The sequence below is a fragment of the Nicotiana tomentosiformis genome, chromosome 6 (genome assembly GCF_000390325.3).
Source record: "Nicotiana tomentosiformis chromosome 6, ASM39032v3, whole genome shotgun sequence".
In the NCBI taxonomy this organism is placed as follows: domain Eukaryota; kingdom Viridiplantae; phylum Streptophyta; class Magnoliopsida; order Solanales; family Solanaceae; genus Nicotiana; species Nicotiana tomentosiformis.
The window spans coordinates 68,218,885-68,239,879 of NC_090817.1; the positions used below are offsets into that span (position 1 = coordinate 68,218,885).

A 20,995-nucleotide genomic window follows, 5' to 3' on the forward strand; every position below is an offset into this window, starting at 1 on the left:
ATCAAGTATATTTGTTATGTGAACTATGTCTTGGGGCGGCGTATATGCGAGGTGACGAATGCATATATGTTGGCCATGAGATAAGCATGCGGGTGGAAATTGTCTTAATTGTACCATGTTATTTCATTTATTATGCCTTCCATGCCTTAAATAGATCGCTTATTCTTTGACTAGTCGCTTTCAAGTTATTTCTTATATTGAATTGTTGCGATGTTGGGTATTGAGAACGTGAAACTTGTAATTGGTTGTTAGCTTTAATTGTGGAAAGATTATTGTATGATGAGTTGAACTTAATACTACAGTTGAAGTATATTTGCTTCCCACCTTGCTTGATATTTTTGTTGTTATTGTTGTTGTTTGGTAAGAAAGAGTGAAGAGCACGAAGGGTGTTGATATGCCTCATTTGCATATTGATATCATTGATTGAGTGAATGTGAGGTTAAAATCACGATGGATGATGCCATGCATAAACATTTTATAAGATTATTTGAGGATGAGAGTAAAAGCACGAAGGGTGATGTCGTGCACTTGCATTTATGATATATGGTGAGGATGAGAGTAAAAGCACGAAGGGTGATGCCGTGCAATTTGTTGATTTTATTGCTTGACTTAATAATTGAAATGTGAACTTGACTCGATGATTTCCGTGCTTATTTTGGAAGAGGTTACTTGGTGATTGTTACTTATTATTTTTGTTTATTGTCCCTTTCCACATGCCCCTACCATGCTGTTACTTTTAATGCTTTAATTGTTATTCTGTTGCTTTATGTATATAATTGTACAGGTTTTTAGTAGGTGTCTTGTCTTAGCCTTGTCACTATTTCATCGGGGTTAGGCTCGACACTTATTGAGTACATTGAGTCAGTTGTACTCATACTACACTTCTGCACTTCATGTGCAAATTTTGACATTGGTACCAGCCAAGTCCCTAGAGGTACATAGTGGATACCAGACAATGATTCGAGGTAGAGCTGCATTCCGTTTGCAGATCTTAGAGTTACTTTCCTATTCTCGTTGTATTATTTCCATTTTGTGTCAGACAATGTTGTATTTCGTTCAGAACCTTGTATTTAGTTAGATTTAGAAGCTCATGTACTGGTGACACAAAATCTTGGGGTGGTTCACGTTAGTTATGGGTTTTAGAACTTATTTTGTTATCACATAGTTGCTTTACGTTATGTTATTTGTTCAGCTGTCAGATATTTATTGCCTTTCTTTTCGTATTATTTTATTTTGTTGGTTTGCCTAGCGAGCGGTGTTAGGCGTCATCACGATCCCGATTAGTTGGGTCGTGACAAAAGGTTATAAACCTAACTTGATTAATTTAAAAATATGGGGTGCCTTGCTAAAGTTCTTTTGCCTGAACCTAAAAAGAGAAAAATAGGTTCTAAAATTGATGATTGCATGCTTATTAGATTTTCTTAACATAGTGTTGCGTATAGATTTTTTATCTTAAAAAGTGATGTGCTTAATTGCAATACTATAACTGAGACAAAGAATGCTGAGTTCTTTGAATATATTTACCCATTGTCTGATAAAATTTCTCAAAAACCTATTGAAACAAATAATAAAATTACCTTTAATGAGGAACTGAGAAGGAGCAAAGGCTTAGGAAATAATATTTTTCTTATAGAAATAATTTTCAAACTTTTCTTGTTGATAATGAACCATCAAATTATTTTGAAGCTATATCTCCTTCTGATAATAAAAGTTGAAAGTGATTCTATATTAAAAAATAAAATATGTATTTTAACAGATTTACCTCCTGGTGTAAAACCTATTAGTTGTAAATAAATTTTCAAAAGAAAATTTAATCATGATAGATCCTTAGATATATATAAAGTTTGGTTAGTAGCAAAATATTTTTCTCAAAATAAAATATTAATTATTTTGATACATTTGCACCAACTACTAGAATTTCTTCTATTCGAGTTTTAATTACCTTTTCTTCAATCCATAAGCTTTTTATTCATCAAATGGATGTCTAAACAACTTTTTAAATGGTGATTTAGAATAAGAAATTTATATGGTTCAACCTGAAGGGTGTGTCATTCCTAGACAAGAAAATAAAGTTTGTAAATTAATTAAATCTCTTTATGGCCTTAAACAAGCTCCTAAGGAGTGGTATGAGAAATTTGAACAAGTCTTAATGAAATATAGTTTTTCTTCAGTTGAGGTGGATAAATGTGTTTATTCTAAAGTGGTAAACAATAATTATGTGATAATATGTCTATGTTGATGATATGCTTATATTTTGTACACGTTTAAATATTGTTCAAAGTACCAACTAATTTTTTTCTGCTAATTTTGATATGAAAGATTTGAATAAAGTAAATACGATATTGAGAATTAAAGTTATAAGGAGTAAATATGGCATAATGTTATCACAAGAACATTATGTTGAAAGACTTCCTAAGAAGTTTGAATATTTTAATGTCACACATGTGATCACTCCTTATGATACTAACTCTCAATTGAAAAAGAATAATGGTGATCCAGTTGCTCAGATTATTGAGAGTCTGGTGCATTTAACGAATTTTACAAGGCATGATGAAAAAGAATAATGGTGATCCAGTTGCTCAGATTATTGAGAGTCTGGTGCATTTAACGAATTTTATAAGGCATGATATAGCATATGTTGTGTGTAGACTAAGTAGATATATTCATAATCCTAACAGAGAGCATTAATCTGCATTAGTTATACTAATGAAATACTTGAGAGCAACCATGAATCATGGTATCATGTATATTGGATTTTCTTCTATTTTAGAAGAGTATAGTGATGCAAACTGGATCTCTGATTCTGATGAGCCAAAATTCACTAGTGATTATGTGTTCGCCCTTGATGGTGGTGCAATATCATGAAAATCAACAAAAGCAGACAATTATTGCAAGATCGACTATGAAATCAGAGTTTGTACCTCTGGAGTTAGCTGGTTCTGAGGCTGAGTGGCTAAGAAACTTCTTAGCTAATGTTCCTTTAACAAAGGACATGTTGCCTCCTGTATCTATGCATTGTGATTGTCAAGCAGCAATTGCTATTGCAAAGAATAAATCTTATAATTGTAAAAGTAGACACATGAAATTGAGACATGGTATCATAAAACAATTGTTAAGAGATGGAATAATTTTTATTGACTATGTGAAGACAGAGATGAATTTGGTCGATCCTCTGACTAAACCTGTGGGAAGAAAATTAACTCTTCAAACCTAAAGAGAGATGAGGTTAAGGCCGACATGTTGTCAATAGAGATGGTAACCCAACCTAAGTGATTGGAGATCCCATTAAATAAGTTCATATGGGTAATAACAAGTAGATATTGATACCGAAGTACTAAAAGAGAGTGCTTGATTGCTACTAATTGAGAGGTTGAGTTATAACTCTTAATGAATTCATATTCCTTATAGATGGTGTATTTGAAAACAGTATACACTTGATGAATTCACCTATATGAGATTAGAGTGGGGCTACTCCGATGAGATTTTAGCCTAGCCTTTAGAGCTCTCATGAACGCGCATGGCCTATTGGCGCAAAACAGCGTTGAACAACAAAATTAAGGGGGTCAAAATGTGATTGATAAGATTTATGTCTTACACTAAGAATTATTGGTTCATAAAAATATCATATTTCACCAGTAATTCTGTAAGCCAAGTTTTATTGATCTAAGTTTGGTTCATAGTCCAAAAGACACCAAATCTATTATATTTGGACCATACAAATCCAGCAAATTTATTTTTGAAAAGGTCTTTAAAATAGTGGGAGACTGTCAATACTTTAAAGTCTTTGTTGACAAGTGTCTTATAAAGAATAGCATGTAGTGCTAAGTGGCTAAAATCATGCAATATTATAACTAGTAGGCAATCCTTCGCATTAAATAAATGGCAAATTGCCTTGGTAAAGTGGCAAATTCCATGCACTTACAACTATAAATAACCATCAATAGTTCCTCATTTCTCGATTATCAGAAACCAAAAGCCTTTCCACTTTAAGCTTTCTTCTCTTTCTCGCCTAACTTCTCTTTATCTCCAATTTTTTTTTATAAATTTTGTTTGTTCTTTTTATTTATTCTCCTTCCAATCTTGTTGGATTATTGTAATATAAGTTTGCTGATTTCTGTATCCTCTAAGTATATAGGTAGGCTTAATTAATCCTGGAAAAGTATTTTACAATGCCGAAATAGCTTCTTAGGACAGTGCCTAGTACAATTTAAACCAATACGTATATTTATTTATAATAATATTGCAATGTTATTTTGATTTTCTCGCTGTTACATTTTTATTTTTCTACAAGTTAATTTGAATAAAAAAATAACCTTACAAAGATGTCATGTGATTTTATCAATCTCCTATATTATTTTTAATTGCTATCTCACTTTCAAAGGATCATAAAAATGATTTCCCTAAATATTTTGTGTCTAATATAATTAGAGATAGCAATGGGGCGGGATGGGTACGGGGCGGTGTGGGATTGGCCTTGTGCGGGTGTGTGACGGGTTGAAATAGTTTTTTTTAAATCTAATGCGAGCATGGCGGGTTGGGGATTTCAGGAGTTTTACTTAAAATTTTGAATAAAAAATACGCTCAAAGTTAATACTACTTACTTAAACAGTTATGGTCTTGATTTTTTTTAAGCTAGCATTTCTTTTGTCTGAAACGCTTAATACTGGTTTATACTACTTCGGTCTTCGAAACAAATAAATCTGTAGGTTTTATCAAAGATGAAATAGAAAAATATTAGAAATGTATTTCTACTGTTTTGACGCTACCAATTTACAATAAGATCAAAATTACCACCTACTTAGAACCAAAACCAAGTAAAGAAAAATAAAATAAATAGCACATCTAAGACCCAGAATATAGTTAACAGGGTTGGATCTTGAATGTTTTTTTCTACGCTCTAACATTGATGGGTTTTGAATTTATAAAGTTTCCACACTCTAACTATCGGTTTCACATGTTATTATTATTCACTTTAAATTTAATAATTTTGTTTAACTACATTTACTTATGTTGTTTTAAAGATATCACTATCATTTTGGAGTTTTATTTTGATAGGAAAAGAGAAAAGAAGTGAACAAGTTCTTATTAAAACATTAACGTTATTTTAGAAATTGAACTGAAGATACAAGTAGCTAATACTAATCCTCAAATTTCAAAATTTAAACTTGTGTTTTTTTAGCAAAAGTAACAAAATAATTGTTTTTTTGTGGGTGCGGGGGTGGGGCGGGTGCGGAGCAAGTTAAAAGCGGGAAAAATGCTACGCGAAGCAGGGTGAAGCTGGTTTAAATTTTTGCGCGTTAAGTCTCAACCCGCCCTGCATCCGCCTCGTCCTGCCCCGCCCCACTGCCATCCCTGAACATAATGTGCATTTTAGGAAAGCGAAAATTTTTCACTAAAAAACGATAGATATATTCAATCTAGTGAGAACCCAACGTAGCCTTATTATTTATTTTGATAAATAAAAAAGTATATTTTCTCTCCTTGTTTCGACTTTGATAAAAAAAATTCTATTTTGGGCTCTTTAAAGGCAGGAAAAAGTAAATGTTTTCCATATATCAACAGGGTAATAGGACATAATTAAAAGCAAGGGGCAAATATTGGACATAATTTAGAACTATGGGGACCAAATCGATATTTTCCCTTAATTTTGCCAGGGCTTTGGTAGGGTTTAAGAGAGAAATTTTAGGCCTTTCTTCTTCAGAAAAAGGGAAAGCAAATTAGCTCCCCGGAAGTCACAAAAATGTCAAGACCAGAACTTCTAGCACCGCCAGAAATTTTCTACAACGACGATGAAGCTCGAAAGTACACCTCATCTTCTCGAATTATCGACATACAGGTATGTAGCCTATTATTTTGTCTTTTTAATGGTATATTCATAGTGCTACAGCCCGAGGCGCATTTAGGATGTTTAGTCAATCTGTTGAAATAGCACAAAACGTAACGCTGTTTGATTGCCATTGAGTTTAAGAAAGAAATATAGACTTTTGAAACTTGCGGTTTAAAACAACCCATTGACATTTGTGTGATTATAATTATCTCATTAAGCGTAAAATGAAAATTGAAGTTAATTATTTCTAATTAAAAAAATATGTCATTTTTTTCGGGACAGACTAAAAAGAAAATTGTGTCACATGAAATGGGATATAGGGAGTATAACTTCCTAATAATGGGCGCTTATTTTGTAAAAGTATATATTTTTAAAAAATTTCAACTATATAAGAAAGCATATGATGAGAAGAAGAAGCCCCATGATAATTCCCATGATAATTTAGCAGAAGAAGATTTATTTGTTGATGAAGAATTGAAGAAGGGGAAGAAAGGTTTCAGACAAAAGCCCTAGGTTCTTCGGATTATACGATGTCAATGTCCTCATTTGTATGTTTTAATCTTACCATTTGGCATTGACACGTGTGCGCATCACAACCATCAGAAAAGTTGATCAAGAGCCGTTGATTTGAATATACAGGAAATAAGTAGGAAGCTTTCTACACGTGAATTGCACATGTTTATACATAGTAGGGAATAAAAGAATCTAAGTTAGTTACACGTAGGGATTGGTAATTGTACAGATGGCTAGAGTAGATTTATTTCTGCATTTTCTCTTTACATCAATTTTACATGTATAAATAGGCTGTACACAGTAAATAAAATACACAGAGAAAAATTTCTGCATCATCTATCTCTCATTCTTTCAGCATAATGGATGCGCCCGCACTTGCTGCCAATAAAGTTATATGGCTTAGGATGCTTCTGACGTTTGTTTGTATTTTCTGAAAGACACAACTTTCGGAGAGAGCATTGGAGCTTCTTGCTTTGCCAGATGATGGCGTCCCAAGATTACTTCTTGATATTGGTATGTATATACTTTTACGAGTATTTAGCTGAAAAATTCTGTAAATGTAGTATAGGCGAATTTGATGGGCTAGATTTAGCATTGATTTGATATTTGTGAATGAAAGGAAACGGAATGGTTTTTTTTTTTTTTTTTTTTTGATATATGAGCATAGTAAGGGTAGAGGAATAATTGAAGCATGTTTTACAGGTTATTCATTTGAATTTCTTATCTTAATTGCTAAGGCGTGAAATACTTGTAACGAGCATTCTGAGCTTCATGTTACACTTAAAGATAGTTTGTGGCTAGTCCCTTTCCTCTTATTAGTTGGATGTATTTTGGATCCCATAGTATTTTGGAATCTATAGGTCACGGGTTCGAGCCGTGGAAGCAGCCACTAATACTTGCATTAGAGTAGGCTGGCTGTATCACACCCCTTGAGGTGCGGTCCTTGCGTGAATGCGGGATGCCTTGTGCACCGGGCTATCCTTTTTTTTTTATATTGATATTGTAGTAAATAGGAGAAGGTAGCCAAGCTGAGAAATCTCCTTATATCCTATACTTCTCCAAGCATGGTTGGTCCTTTTCGTGTATAGTAAAGCTTATTCAATGCTTATGAGTATAGTGATTAGGGAAGAAGAAGAAAGGAACAAATTTACAAGGTGTTCACTCATCCTATCTGGAGAAAATTTGAAGTTTTAATTTATATCGGAAAAACCCAAGTGTTTAGCCTTTTTAAATTGTTGAACAATCAGTCAATCACAATAAAACAACGTGCTGATTGGCCTTTTATACTGTAGAATGAGAAAGTGCCTTGATATTTGCTGGTGTAAATATATATCATAGTCAGGTTTGGTTTGTGTGCTTCTGAGTTCAGTTAGGTAGATTAGATCATCCTCAACACTTGAATGGCTGTAATATCTGGAATTGTTGTACTCATGGATCATTGGATCGTACAGCTTTATTTTCAAAAGAAAGATACTCCTTTTTGCATTTTCAATTGTTTAGTTTGAGATTTCATGCTTATTTCACCTTATTCAGTTATATAAAGTTCCAAGGAAAAAATGTGTGATCGTTCATTCTTTCTTGCTTCTCGAAGGTTGCGGATCAGGTCTAAGTGGGGAGACACTCACTGAGCATGGACACCAGTGGCTTGGTTGGGATATATCAGAATCAATGCTTGGTTCGTAAATTTCTTCTTATATGAGTAAATAACTTTGATCTTGCTATAACCGTTATTGGACTGCTAAATAATGGTTTTCATTTTCTAGATATTGCATTGGAGCGTGAGGTTGAGGGTGATCTACTTCTGGGTGACATGGGTCAGGTAGGTCACTTAGTTTCCTCTGAATGATTGCTTTATCCTACTCTCAATTGTGATTGTATGCACCTTGTTATTATTCTATATTCCTATTGCCAGGGCTGTAACTCCTTTAAAATTGCCAAGACAGGTACATGCTCCACCACCCAGAGTACATGTCTTATTGGTTGAGGAATCTCAAAGTGCAAAAAAAAAAAAAAAAGGAAAATACTGTGGTATAGTCTCGTGAAAACATTAAGCATGCTAATGAACCCATCGAAAAATGTTATAATTTACCAATTCATGGAAGCAAACCTTCAGCTCTACCCATAAGTCGCTAAGTATGATAGTCCATTTTGCGTGATGTATCTTTCTTCTCTGTTTCAAAGATATCAAGTGATGATGTTTAGCTTACAAGTTTACGAGTTGTAATGCTACTCTCGAATTGAGAACCGGATATCCACAATTTCATATGTCATATATATATTTTCCGGCAGGTCACCTATTTATTAGGTGGTGTTTTGCACCAATATCAGCCCATGTACATTTCTTCCCTCTTATATAATCTGAAAAAATAATCTGTCTATAACTATGGTGTATAATTGGGATTTTCAAGGCAAAGGGATTGTAGCCATATTCTTAGTCATTTGCATGATTTGTTTGCAAGGTCCTTTTTTTCGCTAAAAGACTGGATAAGATGAAAGATAGTGAAATGTGGCTGCCTATCTTGGTGATCGAGCATGCAATTGAGATTACTTATCAATTGAGTTGTACTAATCTTTGTTCTTTGAAATTTAGTACCTTGTAAAATAATTATTTTTCTCATTGCTCTTGATAAAACTTTTATGTTGATAAAGATGTTACAAGTTGTCAAAGAATGGATAAATCAAATTTGTGCCTGCTATTTTTCTTGCAACCTGTTCTTATATGGAATGGCATAAATGATTGATTGCATCTATCGTAGGGATTAGGGCTTCGACCTGGTGTTCTGGATGGTGCCATCAGTATCTCAGCTGTGCAGGTATCTTTTTCTCTTCTTTGTTGAGATCTTCAGTTTTACTGAGTTGATAATGGTGATAGTTCTTGACAATTTAGAAAATCATGTATGAAATGTTATTGTTTGTTTTCTCATAGTCAATTTTGTGCATTTGATATGAAATATTTAGCCTGTGCATTACTTTCAAGAGTCATGGCTTGCTGTTAACTTCGTTCTCATCATCTCCTTTGCATATGTTCTCTGGTTATGACTTCAATTCGGTTCCTGTATGAATCACCTTTAGATGTTTTTTGGTGAATTATCAGTACTGATTTTTTTCTCATAAAAAATCAGTATGTACCAATTTATATATCCTTGTAACGTATTAGTGCTTATCAGTTCTGATGTACATAATTTTCCCAAGCAGTGGTTGTGCAACGCTGACAAATCTTCTCATGAACCTCGGATAAGATTGAAGTGAGTAGAAAAATTTGTTCTTATTGTTAGTTGGTCAATTGTGCATATTAATCTGCTTAAGATCCATTTATGATGTCATTGTAGTAGAATAAATCATTTTCCATCTAGTTATCTAAGTAGTATGAATATTGCTCGTAACACCGCAGGGCATTCTTTGGTTCCTTGTATAGAAGTTTGGGTAGGGGAGCAAGAGCAGTACTCCAGATCTATCCAGAAAATCTTGCTCAGCGGGAGCTGATTCTGGGTTTTGCCATGCGAGCTGGATTTTCTGGAGGAATAGTTGTTGACTACCCACACAGGTCAGGAAGTGCTTATAAACTTGTTTTGTTGTCATTTTCGTTTTTCCAATTTCATTGTAATAGTTTTGAAATTAGCATTGGTTGACCTGAGTGCCAGCTCATTCCTCAATGGTTGACCAGGCATGTCTAAAGGGAAGTTTTATACGTCTAAGTTGCATTTTTTCCTTCTAGTTATAGCTTAATTTTGTTAGTATTCCTTTCTTAGTTGTTACCTTTCAATTTATCTGAAACGAGATAGTTTGGGCCATCTGCAAGCAGCAACAATCAAAGCAGATAAACACTTGTTAACCACACACTGGCTCTTGCGACCATCAGGTTTTCCTCCTCTGAACTTCCCAATACATCTCTCGTGCTCAGCATCCGTACCAATTGAATCTTACTAATCTCCCTCCAAACAATTTGCAAGGGGTGGGTTGGGTGCGTAAGGATTAAGTAACAGTTTAAGGTGCCTAAGATGAGGTGTAGGGGACCAACCTGGATATTGTAAAATTTCTTTTAATTTGGTCGATTCCATTAATATGATGAAACTAGGATGTGTTTGGCAAAGTGAAAGTTTAATGTGTCGAACACAAAAATGAAATGAATGAAGCAAAAGTAGCTGAAAAAAGGGGGCAAAAAGAGCAAAAAAGATTTATCCCTTTCTTGTATAGCTGCAAAAAGATACACGAGACTGGTTCTTTCTTCTACCCTTTTGGCAAATAAAGTTAATTCTTCTACCTTTTATCATTATATGACACTAAAGGTTTTGCTTTGGTACTTGGAAAAGATATTGCCTTAGAAATGAATTACCCTGTATCAATAAGGTTAAGCATTACAGTCAGAAAAGCAATATAGATGTCTGATATCAGACAGATGGTGAATCTTGGAGAAAGTACAGAGTTTCAGTTCATTGAAGAAGTTATTTATAGTTGGTTTTTCTTCCCATCCAGAAGTTAAATATTTTGACCCTGAAGACAAGTATCATCCTCTCCAACTCAGGATGGGTCCTTTCTGCCTTTACTCTCCTGTTCCACTTGAATATTCTACGAGCATCTCCTCTATTCTGACTTTTTTCCTTTGGTTGTTTGGGGGGGGGGGGGGGGGTTCAGACGTTAAGTATCTCTTCTTTTCTACTTAGGACCGTTTTGTTCACCAAGTGGCCATTATTTCTAGCTTAGGTGGATAGGCTTTGTATTCCTCAGAAGAAAAGTAGTTTTTTTCTTTATTTATAAAACAAAGTCATTCCTTTTCTGCAAAATAGAATTTGATTTTTACCAGATTGTATCTACATTTCATTTGACAGTTTCTAAATCTGAGTATGTTCTCTACTTCCTTTGTAACTACTTCTGAAACGTTGTATATCTTTTTAATTTTCTGTCGAATCTTAGACTAAGTGCAAGTTTTCTTCACTTGATCCAGATTTTCCGTGTGTTTTCTTACATTCTCTCAGGACTATATGGAATCATGGAAATTTTACGTAGAATAATTGAACAACTTCCCACAAAATTATGAATTTTTTTCCCCACAAAATGTAACCTTTCAAGTTTTCACCGAAGCTTTTTATCCTTTTGACGCCTAAGAGGGTTGTACGTGCAGCTCCACTCCTTAACCTCATAGTAGAACCGAACATGAATTTATTAGTGATTGAGATGTATGCTAGCTATACCCCAGGATATGACTACAATGCATTTTCAAGTGAAAGTTAAATTCTTTTTTATTTGGTTGCAGTCCTGACACAAGGTTAGATGTTCTTTCTTTGTCACAGTTCTAAAAGGAGGAAAGAGTACTTAGTTCTGACTTGTGGTCCGCCGTCGCTCAGCACCACTACTCCAGATGGAAAGGGTGAAGATGGAGAGAGTTGCTCTGATGAAGACAGCAGCGAGGATGAAGAAAACCAGACGGTAAGTAATTCAAGGGCAACTGACTAATAACTTGTTTGGCCAAGCTTTTTCACTTTTGGCCAAAATTGAGGTGTTTGGCCAAACTTTTAGAATTAAAAAAAGTGCTTTTGAGGAGAAGCGTAAGCAGATTTTGAGAAGCAGAAAAATGTAGCTTCTCTCCGAAAGCACTTTGCTGAGAAGCACTTTTTAGAAAAATACACTTAGAAGCAATTTTCAAAAGCTTGGCCAAACACTAATTACTGCTCAAAAGTGCTTTTCAAATTAATTAGCCAAACACAAACCGATTCTCGCCAAAAGTACTTTTTTGAAAAGCAGCAACAACAACAACAACAACAACCCAGTTAAATTCCACAAGTGAGGTATGGGGAGGATAGAGTGTACGCACACGTTACCCCTACCCCAAAGGGTAGAGAGGTTGTTTCCGATTGACCCTCGGCTCAAGCATATGAAAAAGACAATATATCAGTACCAATAACAGAACAAAACACTTCTCAAAATAAGCAGATTTTAGAAGCTTGGCCAAACAGACAATAACGTTGCCGAAGCTAACCAATGGCTCTTCTCCTCCCTACCATCTGTTCTTTTTATTTACTCCTGTTACTATCTTTTCTTCTCTATCTTCTGTTACTGTCTTTGATCATCCCCTTTTTTTCATTTCACCCTGCCCTGCAGGTTTGCATATCTGACCGGCGTAGACCTAGAAAAAAGCAAAAATTGAACAAGAAAGGCAAAGGGAGGGATTGGGTTCTGAAGAAGAAAGAACAGATGAGGAAAAAGGGGAACGCAGTTCCTCCAGATAGCAAATACACAGCACGTAAAAGAAAAGATCGGTTTTGATCCATTAGTAAGATATATCCAGATTGATTTATTTGTTTTGAACAGAACTTAAGCAGAAGGAGCTCTTTTTTTTATTTTTTTATTTGCGTGTATTATGTAAAGATTATGGGATAGTCTTGTGAGAGCTAAATATTATTTTTCAGCTGAATTCAAGAGTAAACAAGATAGTCTACAGTAAGAGTGTACATACGGGTTGATTCGAATTTTTTAATTATCAAACTAAATTAATTATATCGGGTTATTAAATCTAAAGACCAAACTAAATCAATAAAAATCGGGTTTTTAAATCTCGGTTTTTCTCGGGTTTTTCTGGTTTTCGGGTTGTTTTATTTTTTTTTCATAAAGTATTCATACCACAAAATATAAAATTTATGCTCCAAATATTTCTTTAATTCTAATAAGGCAGAATTATATAAGGTATTTTTTAATAAAATAACATAAATGTGAGATGATTCATGGCGTTGTACTAAAATATTCAACAATAAAGATGAGAAAATCGCATAAAATAAATATTATTAATAAACCATAATGAAAACAAACATAATTTAAAATTACTAATAAGTTGCTAAAATAAGTACGATTAATAAGTACTATTATTTACATGACTAAACACTAAAAGAAAAATAAGTTGTGCATTTTATCTAAACCATGAAAAAACAAAAAAATAGATATCCAACACTATTTTCATTCATAGTACAATTGAACTGAATGTGTTTTATTATCATTAATATTGATTTGATTTTGGTTTAGGATTTATTTGAGTTATTAACATTTATGGACTATAAAACTTATTGGAGCATCCAAAAATTATAAGTCCAAGATTGAAATAATACGTTAAAAGATAAAATTATAAAAAGGCTTAAGAAATATTAATAAACTACACTACAATAAATTTTTTCATGTATTAAATATATTTAAAATTTGTATACATATAATGTCGGGTTGGTTTGGTTTCGATTTGACTTTTTTTAGTTAAAATCAAACCAAATCAAATATCGTCGGGTTTTTTTCCTAACACCAAACCAATCAAACCAAACCATAATCGAGTTTTTTTTTCTCGATTTGACTCGAATTATTGAGTTTGCGGTTTGTCGGTTTGATTTGTACTCCCCTAGTCTACAATTTTGAGGTTTTCCGGAGATTTGAAGCCTAGTTTGATCATGTAGTGTGTAGTTACCCCTATCCTGGAGTTACTTTTTTCCTTAAGCAGTAGAACCTGTGTTTATTTATCTTTCAAGTGGCGGGATTCATTGGCAGTTTGTTATCCCTTACAATGTGTCAACCATTTTCGTGCTTACAATGATTCCCCTATTTATAGTAGATGAATCTTACTTTATTTATAATAAAAATATATAGTGGAGAATCCATGATAAATTGTCTCTTCCTCAATTCCTATTAAAATTCTCTCCCCTAGTGCGGTTGCAACGATTCCTGTCTGCGAGCTCGATACTGGCTCGAGCTCGGTATTGGGTCGATCCCTCGGCCTTGGTTCGAGTTCGACATTCGGGTTGAGTGTCAATCGGTCTGTGCATCTCCGACAACCTTCACGTTACCTTGCGGTTCGATTTGGTCATGGGCTCGATAATGATACCGAGCCGATTCCTCGATCGGTCTTGGAGCTCGAAGCTTGTTTGTTCTATCCTCGGAACTCGTCTCGAGCTCTCACTTCAATCGCTTACCATTCGAACTCGATCAAACGTACGGAGGCCAAAATCTATTTCGACCGTATACATCTGGAATTAGTTTTGTAACATTCAAAGGGTAAAGTCAATGCAAAATACACATTTTAGTTTGATAAGATAAGACTACATTTTACCTCTGCGCTTTTCTTTTCCACAACTCCATAGGCAAAGACTTCCTCTTTAATGTACAACTTATATCATGAGATTATTATCGTAGGTACTTTTGGGTTGGAACTGACATTACAACTCCATATGTTTTGCTCACTCCCATTAGCCTTTTTAGTTTACATTAGGTATTTTTAATAGATTTCTTTTATGTACTTTTTGAACTAACTAAATTCCTTATTACAGCTAATGATGCTAAAAAGGATAACGTTATAAGTTCTCCTAAATCAAATCAATATGTAAATTTTAAGAAATTAAGGTCGACGAAACTAACTTATTTTTTCATTTTCCATCTATTATAGATTTGACTTTCATTTTTCATCTATTATAGATTTGACTTTCATTACTTTACTTACTTCAATGGCGTCTATTTCAAAAAGTTGGAGAGTTTTTGCCCCCACAAAAAAAAAAAGAAAAAAGAATTCACTTAATTTATTAATTTATTTGCAAAGAAAACCTGCTATTCAGCCAAACACTAAGAAAAAAAAAAGGTTTTCAATTTTTTCTTAATTTTTTACTTTGGCGTTTGGTTGAGAATAATTTTGTCAAAAACTGAAAAACTTTTTGTAACAAATGCCAAATAAAGAAAGTCCTTGTGATAAAGACAAAGTAGAGAGGACGTTAATGTAATTAAGCATTACCTACTTCTTTAGGTTAGGACACTGGCAAAGTATAAATACAAACTCCATATTCCTCTTAGTTCCTGTCATCGTACATTACGAACAAACATTTGACACACACAGACCAAAGTTTCAGTCCTGTCGTCGGTCTCCTCCTCCCTTCCCCCGCCGACCCAGTACCCTAATGGGGAACAAAAATACCCAGAAAACAATAAAACGAAACAGAGACAGGTACTACTTTGTTAATTAAACACGTATTTTTGCATGCATAATTCTTGAAATTTATGCTGGTTTGATTTTGTAACTTCTATATATTCGTACTCAAATCTTAGTATGTACGTGAGTTTGTGTCGTTTATTGAACAAATTATGTAAAGACCCAAAAACAGAAAAGGTGAACTAGTTCGTTGCTTTTTTCTCTCTGTGCTTAATTATTCTATCGTTTGTTTCCCTTAATCATGAGAGGTTACAAAAATTGAAAGGACTGTTCCTTGACTTACAAAATCACACCAAGTCAGCTCCTCAAGTTAAATTATTGCTCTTTTTATGTAATTTTGGTTATGGGCTTACAATAAATATATAGCACGTTATAATGTTTGTGGTTGCAGAGGAAGATTCAGCATTTTAACTTTAAAATTCTTTGCACTGCACTTTTAAAATTATGGGTTTATAATCTACGTAGTATTTTTTGAAATTTTGTTGCTTTTCGCATGTATAGCTATGTTCTGTGTCGAAAACACTGGGTTTTAGTTGAACCGGCAGCACTAAGGCTACATCCGCCACTGCGTGGTTGGATTTAAGCTACTTACATTTGCAGTGTTTCTTTTGCCTTTCTCTTTTTTGGTTGTTTTTATTTACTGAATGTGATTGTTTAATTGTAATTATCCAAATGTAGTGATTAAGGCTAACTTGAATGTTTTGCATATATTTGTTGTTGTTCTGTTTTTACTCTATGCAGTATGGAAGTGTTCATTGGGTTCTTCTCTTTTTCATTCATTATCCTGAAAAGTTAAGTCGGAAATTCGCTTGTAAAGTCTATCCTCCAATTTCTTTTCTTTCATTGTCTCCAATATACCGTTCAAGCTTCCAATAATTCTGTCTCCAGCTCCTGCTGGCATGACTTTTATTATTGAACTAGTAATATTTTTGTGGTAATTGCTTACAAACCTAATGCAATAGCTTAAGCTCTGATACCATGAAATTGAACATCTATCTCATTTCTTAGTTTCAGAATTAAGTAACCTATGAAACCATAAAATTCGTCCAGTTTTCCTCTTCTATATCATTTTAACTTTAGTTGATCCTTGTTTCTCCTAAAATTGATCTGTGAGATCACAATCATATGTTGAATAAATCTTTGTTGCTGGTTTCTCGTTAGACATGTTTTTCTCTCTATCTGAAACTTCTCTTGCAACTGAGTGAGACAACCACTTTGACTAGCTTGGACTTGAAGGAAAGATTGTTCTGCTAATATGTTCTTTACTTCATGGTATACGACTGAGCGATATCTGATGTTCTGCTAACATTCTTCCTATAGCCAGGAGATACATTTCTTCTACTGGAGATATCTCAAACACTGCTAGTGAATCGTGTAGCCGTGCTGAGAGGAAAAACTGTCGTAGTAACATACACATGCCACAAAAAAGTGATAAGTCCTTTGGGAAAGTGCCAAATAATTCAAATGCCTATGCAGCTAACAGTGCTGGAAACCTGAATAGTCACTCTGGGAAGGAAAACTATCAGCATATATGGCAAAGAATTCAGAAAAAGGACGCTAATGTAAGCAACTGTGACTTGAAAAACTCAGACTTCTCGCAGGTTCATGATGGGTTAAATGATGATATCTTCAAAACAAATCTTCCTATTTTTGTTGATGTTATTTTATCATCGAAATCAGCATTTACAGATCAGGAAAAACTCAAATTTCTGACGGACCTGAGTAGAAATAATAGTCCAGGTTCCCTACAGGAAAACAAAAGTAAGTATGGGAAAGGTTCTCCTGTCAATGGAGCTTGTTTGAATTGTACCATGCAGTCAAATGGTGCAGTGAATTCAGCTGGCCAAATAGGTGGGGCAAAAAACTTGAGAAGTGCTGCAGATTCTCGTACTGAGACTAGTACTCTTAAGATTAGATATCAGAAAAAGAATGTTCAATATGTTTCTTCCCAACCATATTCAAATCCTTGTTCCTGTAACATGGAGGCAAGGGGAGATGTCCCAGTTCCAATTTCTGTTTCCAGTGTAGATAATAAAATGGTGGAGGATGGGTCGAACTTGTTATGTAGATCAGCGAACTTCCATAACCCAACGGAGCAACTAGCTTCTAAATGTCAACCTCCTAGTTCGTCTTCTCTGCACGTGGTAATAAATGCAGGTCAAAATTTAGAATCTTTACCAGGTGTTACTCAGTTTAAGAAGTTGAGAAATTGTAACACGTGTACTACTACAGAGGAGCACTACAAGAATGCTGCTTCTTCAAAGTTGTTGATTCCTGGAGATAAAGCCCGAATATTTTCTAGTCTTCAAAACGATTTCAGAAGCATTTGTTGGGCAGTGACTGAGGCCCATAGGGCACAACTATCCTCTGAAGCCATTGAGTTGGGTAAGGGCTATCCCGTTGCTGAGTTTGAGAAACTTCTTTATTTTGCCTCTCCAGTTGTATGTCCACATATCCGGACTTGTCAGGCTTGTGTCAGTGGTCAAGGTGCACCTCTATGCAGGCATGAGATACCAAATATCTCTTTGGGGAACTTGTGGCAGTGGTATGAGAAACATGGAAGCTATGGTTTAGAAGTAAAAGCGGAGGATCATAGAAGTTGTAGACAATGTGGGATTGATCGTCTTAAGTTCAGTGCATATTTTGTTCCACTTTTCTCAGGCGTTCAGCTCTTCAAGTACCATAGGACTCATACAAGCTATAAAGATAATGGAACTCCGGGGTCGATAGATGTGGTGGACTCTGGGATAAATAAAATATCTGAGGGTTCACCTATGGTAGACCTTCGCACAATATTTTCTGTACTTGTACCTCAACCTCGTGTTGAGGACTCAAGCTCTTTGCAAAAAAGGAATGTTGTCTCTGACTCCTGTTCATCTCAAGAGCGCAGCAATACAGATTTGCATCACCCACCAGTTGAATTTAAGTTGTCTGATGATAATGTGGAGCTTCTGTTTGAATATTTCGAACGTGAACAGCCTCAAAATCGTAAACCTTTATTTGAAAAGTATGTGGTACTTATGTTGTCTCTTATCATTTTAGTGCTGTTATTCTTAGCATTATAAGTAATGATCAATTTTTCTCTGTAAATTTTGCATACAAGTAGGTCAAAGTTAAAATATTTACTGGAGATGTCCTCCTATAATCAGTGATAAGTGATGTTTCATATAATCAGTATAATTTATCACTAATCTTGGTATCTTCGGAAAAATATGATGACCAGTCCATGGCCTCCTATACAACATTAGCCCGTCATTTGGATGATAGGCATATTGTTTGTGACAGGCACTTCAATTCATTGCTAAGATGACTTTCTCCTACTCTCTGTTTTAGGATTCAGGAACTTGTTGCTGGTAATTTGCCTTCAAGTTCTGGAGTTTATGGAGATCCATCCGTCCTACAGTCCTCTCGCTTATCTGACCTGCACCCTTATTCGTGGTTAGTATGGAAAAGGCTTCTAGTATGATTGTATTTAGTTTTTGAATGTGTGAAGCGCAATGCACGATTGTGGTCCTTTTTGGAAAAAGGAAATACAGGGAAAGAAGTATGTGAAAGTATAATCATCTTTAAGTTGTAGAGCAAAATTCTATGTAGATCTAATGGTACTTTTGTAATTGCAGGTTTTCTGTCGCATGGTACCCCATTTATAAGATACCAAACGGTAACTTGCGTTCTGCTTTTTTGACTTATCATTCACTTGGCCATTATGTTGGCAGAGGCCATACACTTGAAGCTCGACATTTGGATGCCTGCATAGTTTCTCCAGTTGTGGGTCTTCAGAGCTACAATGCTCAGGTTTGATATCAAAGTTTCTTATATAACATTAATATATATATATATATATATACACACACACACACACACATATTCTGAGATCGCCAATGGGTCTTTGGCATGTTACTGCAGATAGTGGCTATGTCTATACATAATCAAAATTGTCGATGTACTAAGTTTGCATTTACACTGCTTTCTTTACCTTAATGACAGTTTCTCAGAACATGCTGAAGTAGTTTGCAAATGAAAATTGATCCCTTATCTGTCATAATAACAAATAAAAACATTATGCTTAGAATGATACTTACTAGAAATATATTTATAACAAAGCACCTGAATCTTGGGTGTACATAGAACTCAACAAAGACATAGGGAATTTTCAGCTGAGGCACAATTTGCACAGCTATGGGGATTCTTTTTATTGAAATCTGGCACAGTAAGTGTCTAAAGCTCTGCTAAGAAAGAAACATATTTTGCTAAATGCAGTCGATGGAAAACTAAGCGTTTGCTCACTTAGATCAAGCAACTGCAACTTTAGACTAAGAACTACGTATATAGCTAACTCAGCCTCAGTATACTCGGCACTGCATGCGGCCAAGTCTTTGCATTTTGCCTTTGATTGCGTTTAAGTTACAATTAATACTATTTGTATAGATACTATAATACCTAACTCTTACTTCAATTCATGCATGTAGATATGAAATAAACAATGATGATATTGTATTTCTTTTTTTTTTTAATGAATGGTGAAACTAGGGTGAATGCTGGTTTCAGCCAAGGCACTGTGCAGACCACCTGAAAGAAGTGACCTTGGATTCAGATCCTTGTTCAGTTCTACGAGATCGACTAAAAACATTAGAGCAGACTGCATCTCTTATGTCACGAGCTGTGAGAACGAGTGGTACAGAAACACTTGTAAACAGGCACCCGGATTATGAGTTTTTCCTGTCCAGGCAACGTGAATTGCCTTGATCTATCATGTTGCTCAACCATATATATATATTATATAATTCTCATCAAAGGTTTTTCGGATTGTTTCCAGCTTCCACCATAATCTGAGTCCCAACTATGAGAGGCTTACGTCCATCTCAATATTCTTAAATTTCTGGTTTGGAGATTCTTGTATTGCGTTGAAATTAGGCACTCTCTTTACGTAGTGTAGTAGCATGTTATAAGGATTATTTTTCTGGATAAAAATAGTATTCGCTGGTTTTGGCTTTAGTGCTAGTAAGTTCTGAGATAGCTGGTATTTTAGCTTGAGAGGTTTATTATTTATCTGTGCATATGATACACACTACTCTGCCTGTTGGAATCACATCCTGCAGCTAATACATGAGTCGTTTATTTTCTGACATACATGATACAGATGTAGCTACTTTATAGACCCCATTGAATTAATGGAGATGGGCACAAGCTGAGTTGGACATCAAAATTATAGAAAATATTTTTGTAAAGTAAAATCCGGAAGTAGGAATTTTAATTCTTTGAAAACTGTAAAATTTATGAAATATTAGATTCTTTTACTCTTCTAATTTTATTCAGCTGCATAATCGTTATTAATTTGTTGCCATCACTAATTGGTTCTATTTACCTTTGTATATTCCAATGATTTAAGTTATACCGACTGAGTATAAAGAAATATAACACTGGCTATCAATGCAATTTAACTGACTTTAATAGGTGGTCACTTTATTTATCCGGCTTCCATATCAGTCTTGTTGTAAAAAGATATCCGTTGTTGTGGATCAATTTAACTCGATGGTATAAAAAATCAATACAGCCAATGTACAAAACCTATAAAAAAAATTCAGCCACAAGTACATTTTATTTCTTTCTATTTTCTATCTCTATGATGCTTTTTAAATACTTACCAAAAAAACAATAGATATCTATAATATGATCATTTAAACTAGAAAAATGGAAATATAATAATTAAT

The 20,995-nt window shown here is 34.5% G+C and overlaps 2 protein-coding genes across 3 annotated transcripts; both read left to right on the forward strand.

Annotated features, from left to right (window-relative positions):
• The first annotated feature begins 5,625 nt into the window (after positions 1–5,625).
• On the forward strand, positions 5,626–12,749 carry LOC104113842 (18S rRNA (guanine-N(7))-methyltransferase RID2-like). Its single transcript, XM_009624145.4, has 9 exons — positions 5,626–5,836; positions 6,778–6,853; positions 7,932–8,015; positions 8,104–8,159; positions 9,097–9,153; positions 9,536–9,585; positions 9,732–9,884; positions 11,629–11,764; positions 12,437–12,749. The coding sequence occupies exons 1-9, from the start codon at positions 5,741–5,743 to the stop codon at positions 12,599–12,601; spliced, it is 873 nt and encodes a 290-aa protein (XP_009622440.1). The 5' UTR covers positions 5,626–5,740; the 3' UTR covers positions 12,602–12,749.
• Positions 12,750–15,114: 2,365 nt separating this feature from the next.
• Positions 15,115–20,412, forward strand: LOC104113843 (uncharacterized). Of its 2 annotated transcripts, none has more exons than XM_033660702.2 (5): positions 15,115–15,299; positions 16,609–18,291; positions 18,618–18,722; positions 18,905–19,079; positions 19,815–20,412. In XM_033660702.2, exons 1-5 carry the CDS (start codon positions 15,253–15,255, stop codon positions 20,028–20,030), a joined length of 2,226 nt encoding a protein of 741 aa, XP_033516593.1. In that variant the 5' UTR covers positions 15,115–15,252; the 3' UTR covers positions 20,031–20,412. The 2 variants fall into 2 exon arrangements, with proteins under 2 accessions (XP_033516593.1, XP_009622443.1); XM_009624148.4 differs by having other exon boundaries at positions 15,121–15,299; positions 16,605–18,291.
• The last annotated feature ends 583 nt before the right edge of the window (positions 20,413–20,995 follow it).

Bases quoted from the DNA above. Each gene is read 5' to 3' on its own strand.
- LOC104113842 (XM_009624145.4), top strand. From the start codon at position 5,741: ATGTCAAGACCAGAACTTCTAGCACCGCCAGAAATTTTCTACAACGAC. The intron at 8,016-8,103 runs GTTCGTAAATTT...TTCATTTTCTAG, and splicing joins TATATCAGAATCAATGCTTG to ATATTGCATTGGAGCGTGAG. The intron at 9,885-11,628 runs GTCAGGAAGTGC...TCTTTGTCACAG, and splicing joins GTTGTTGACTACCCACACAG to TTCTAAAAGGAGGAAAGAGT.
- LOC104113843 (XM_033660702.2), top strand. From the start codon at position 15,253: ATGGGGAACAAAAATACCCAGAAAACAATAAAACGAAACAGAGACAG. The intron at 18,292-18,617 runs GTATGTGGTACT...TCTCTGTTTTAG, and splicing joins CGTAAACCTTTATTTGAAAA to GATTCAGGAACTTGTTGCTG. The intron at 18,723-18,904 runs GTTAGTATGGAA...TTGTAATTGCAG, and splicing joins GACCTGCACCCTTATTCGTG to GTTTTCTGTCGCATGGTACC.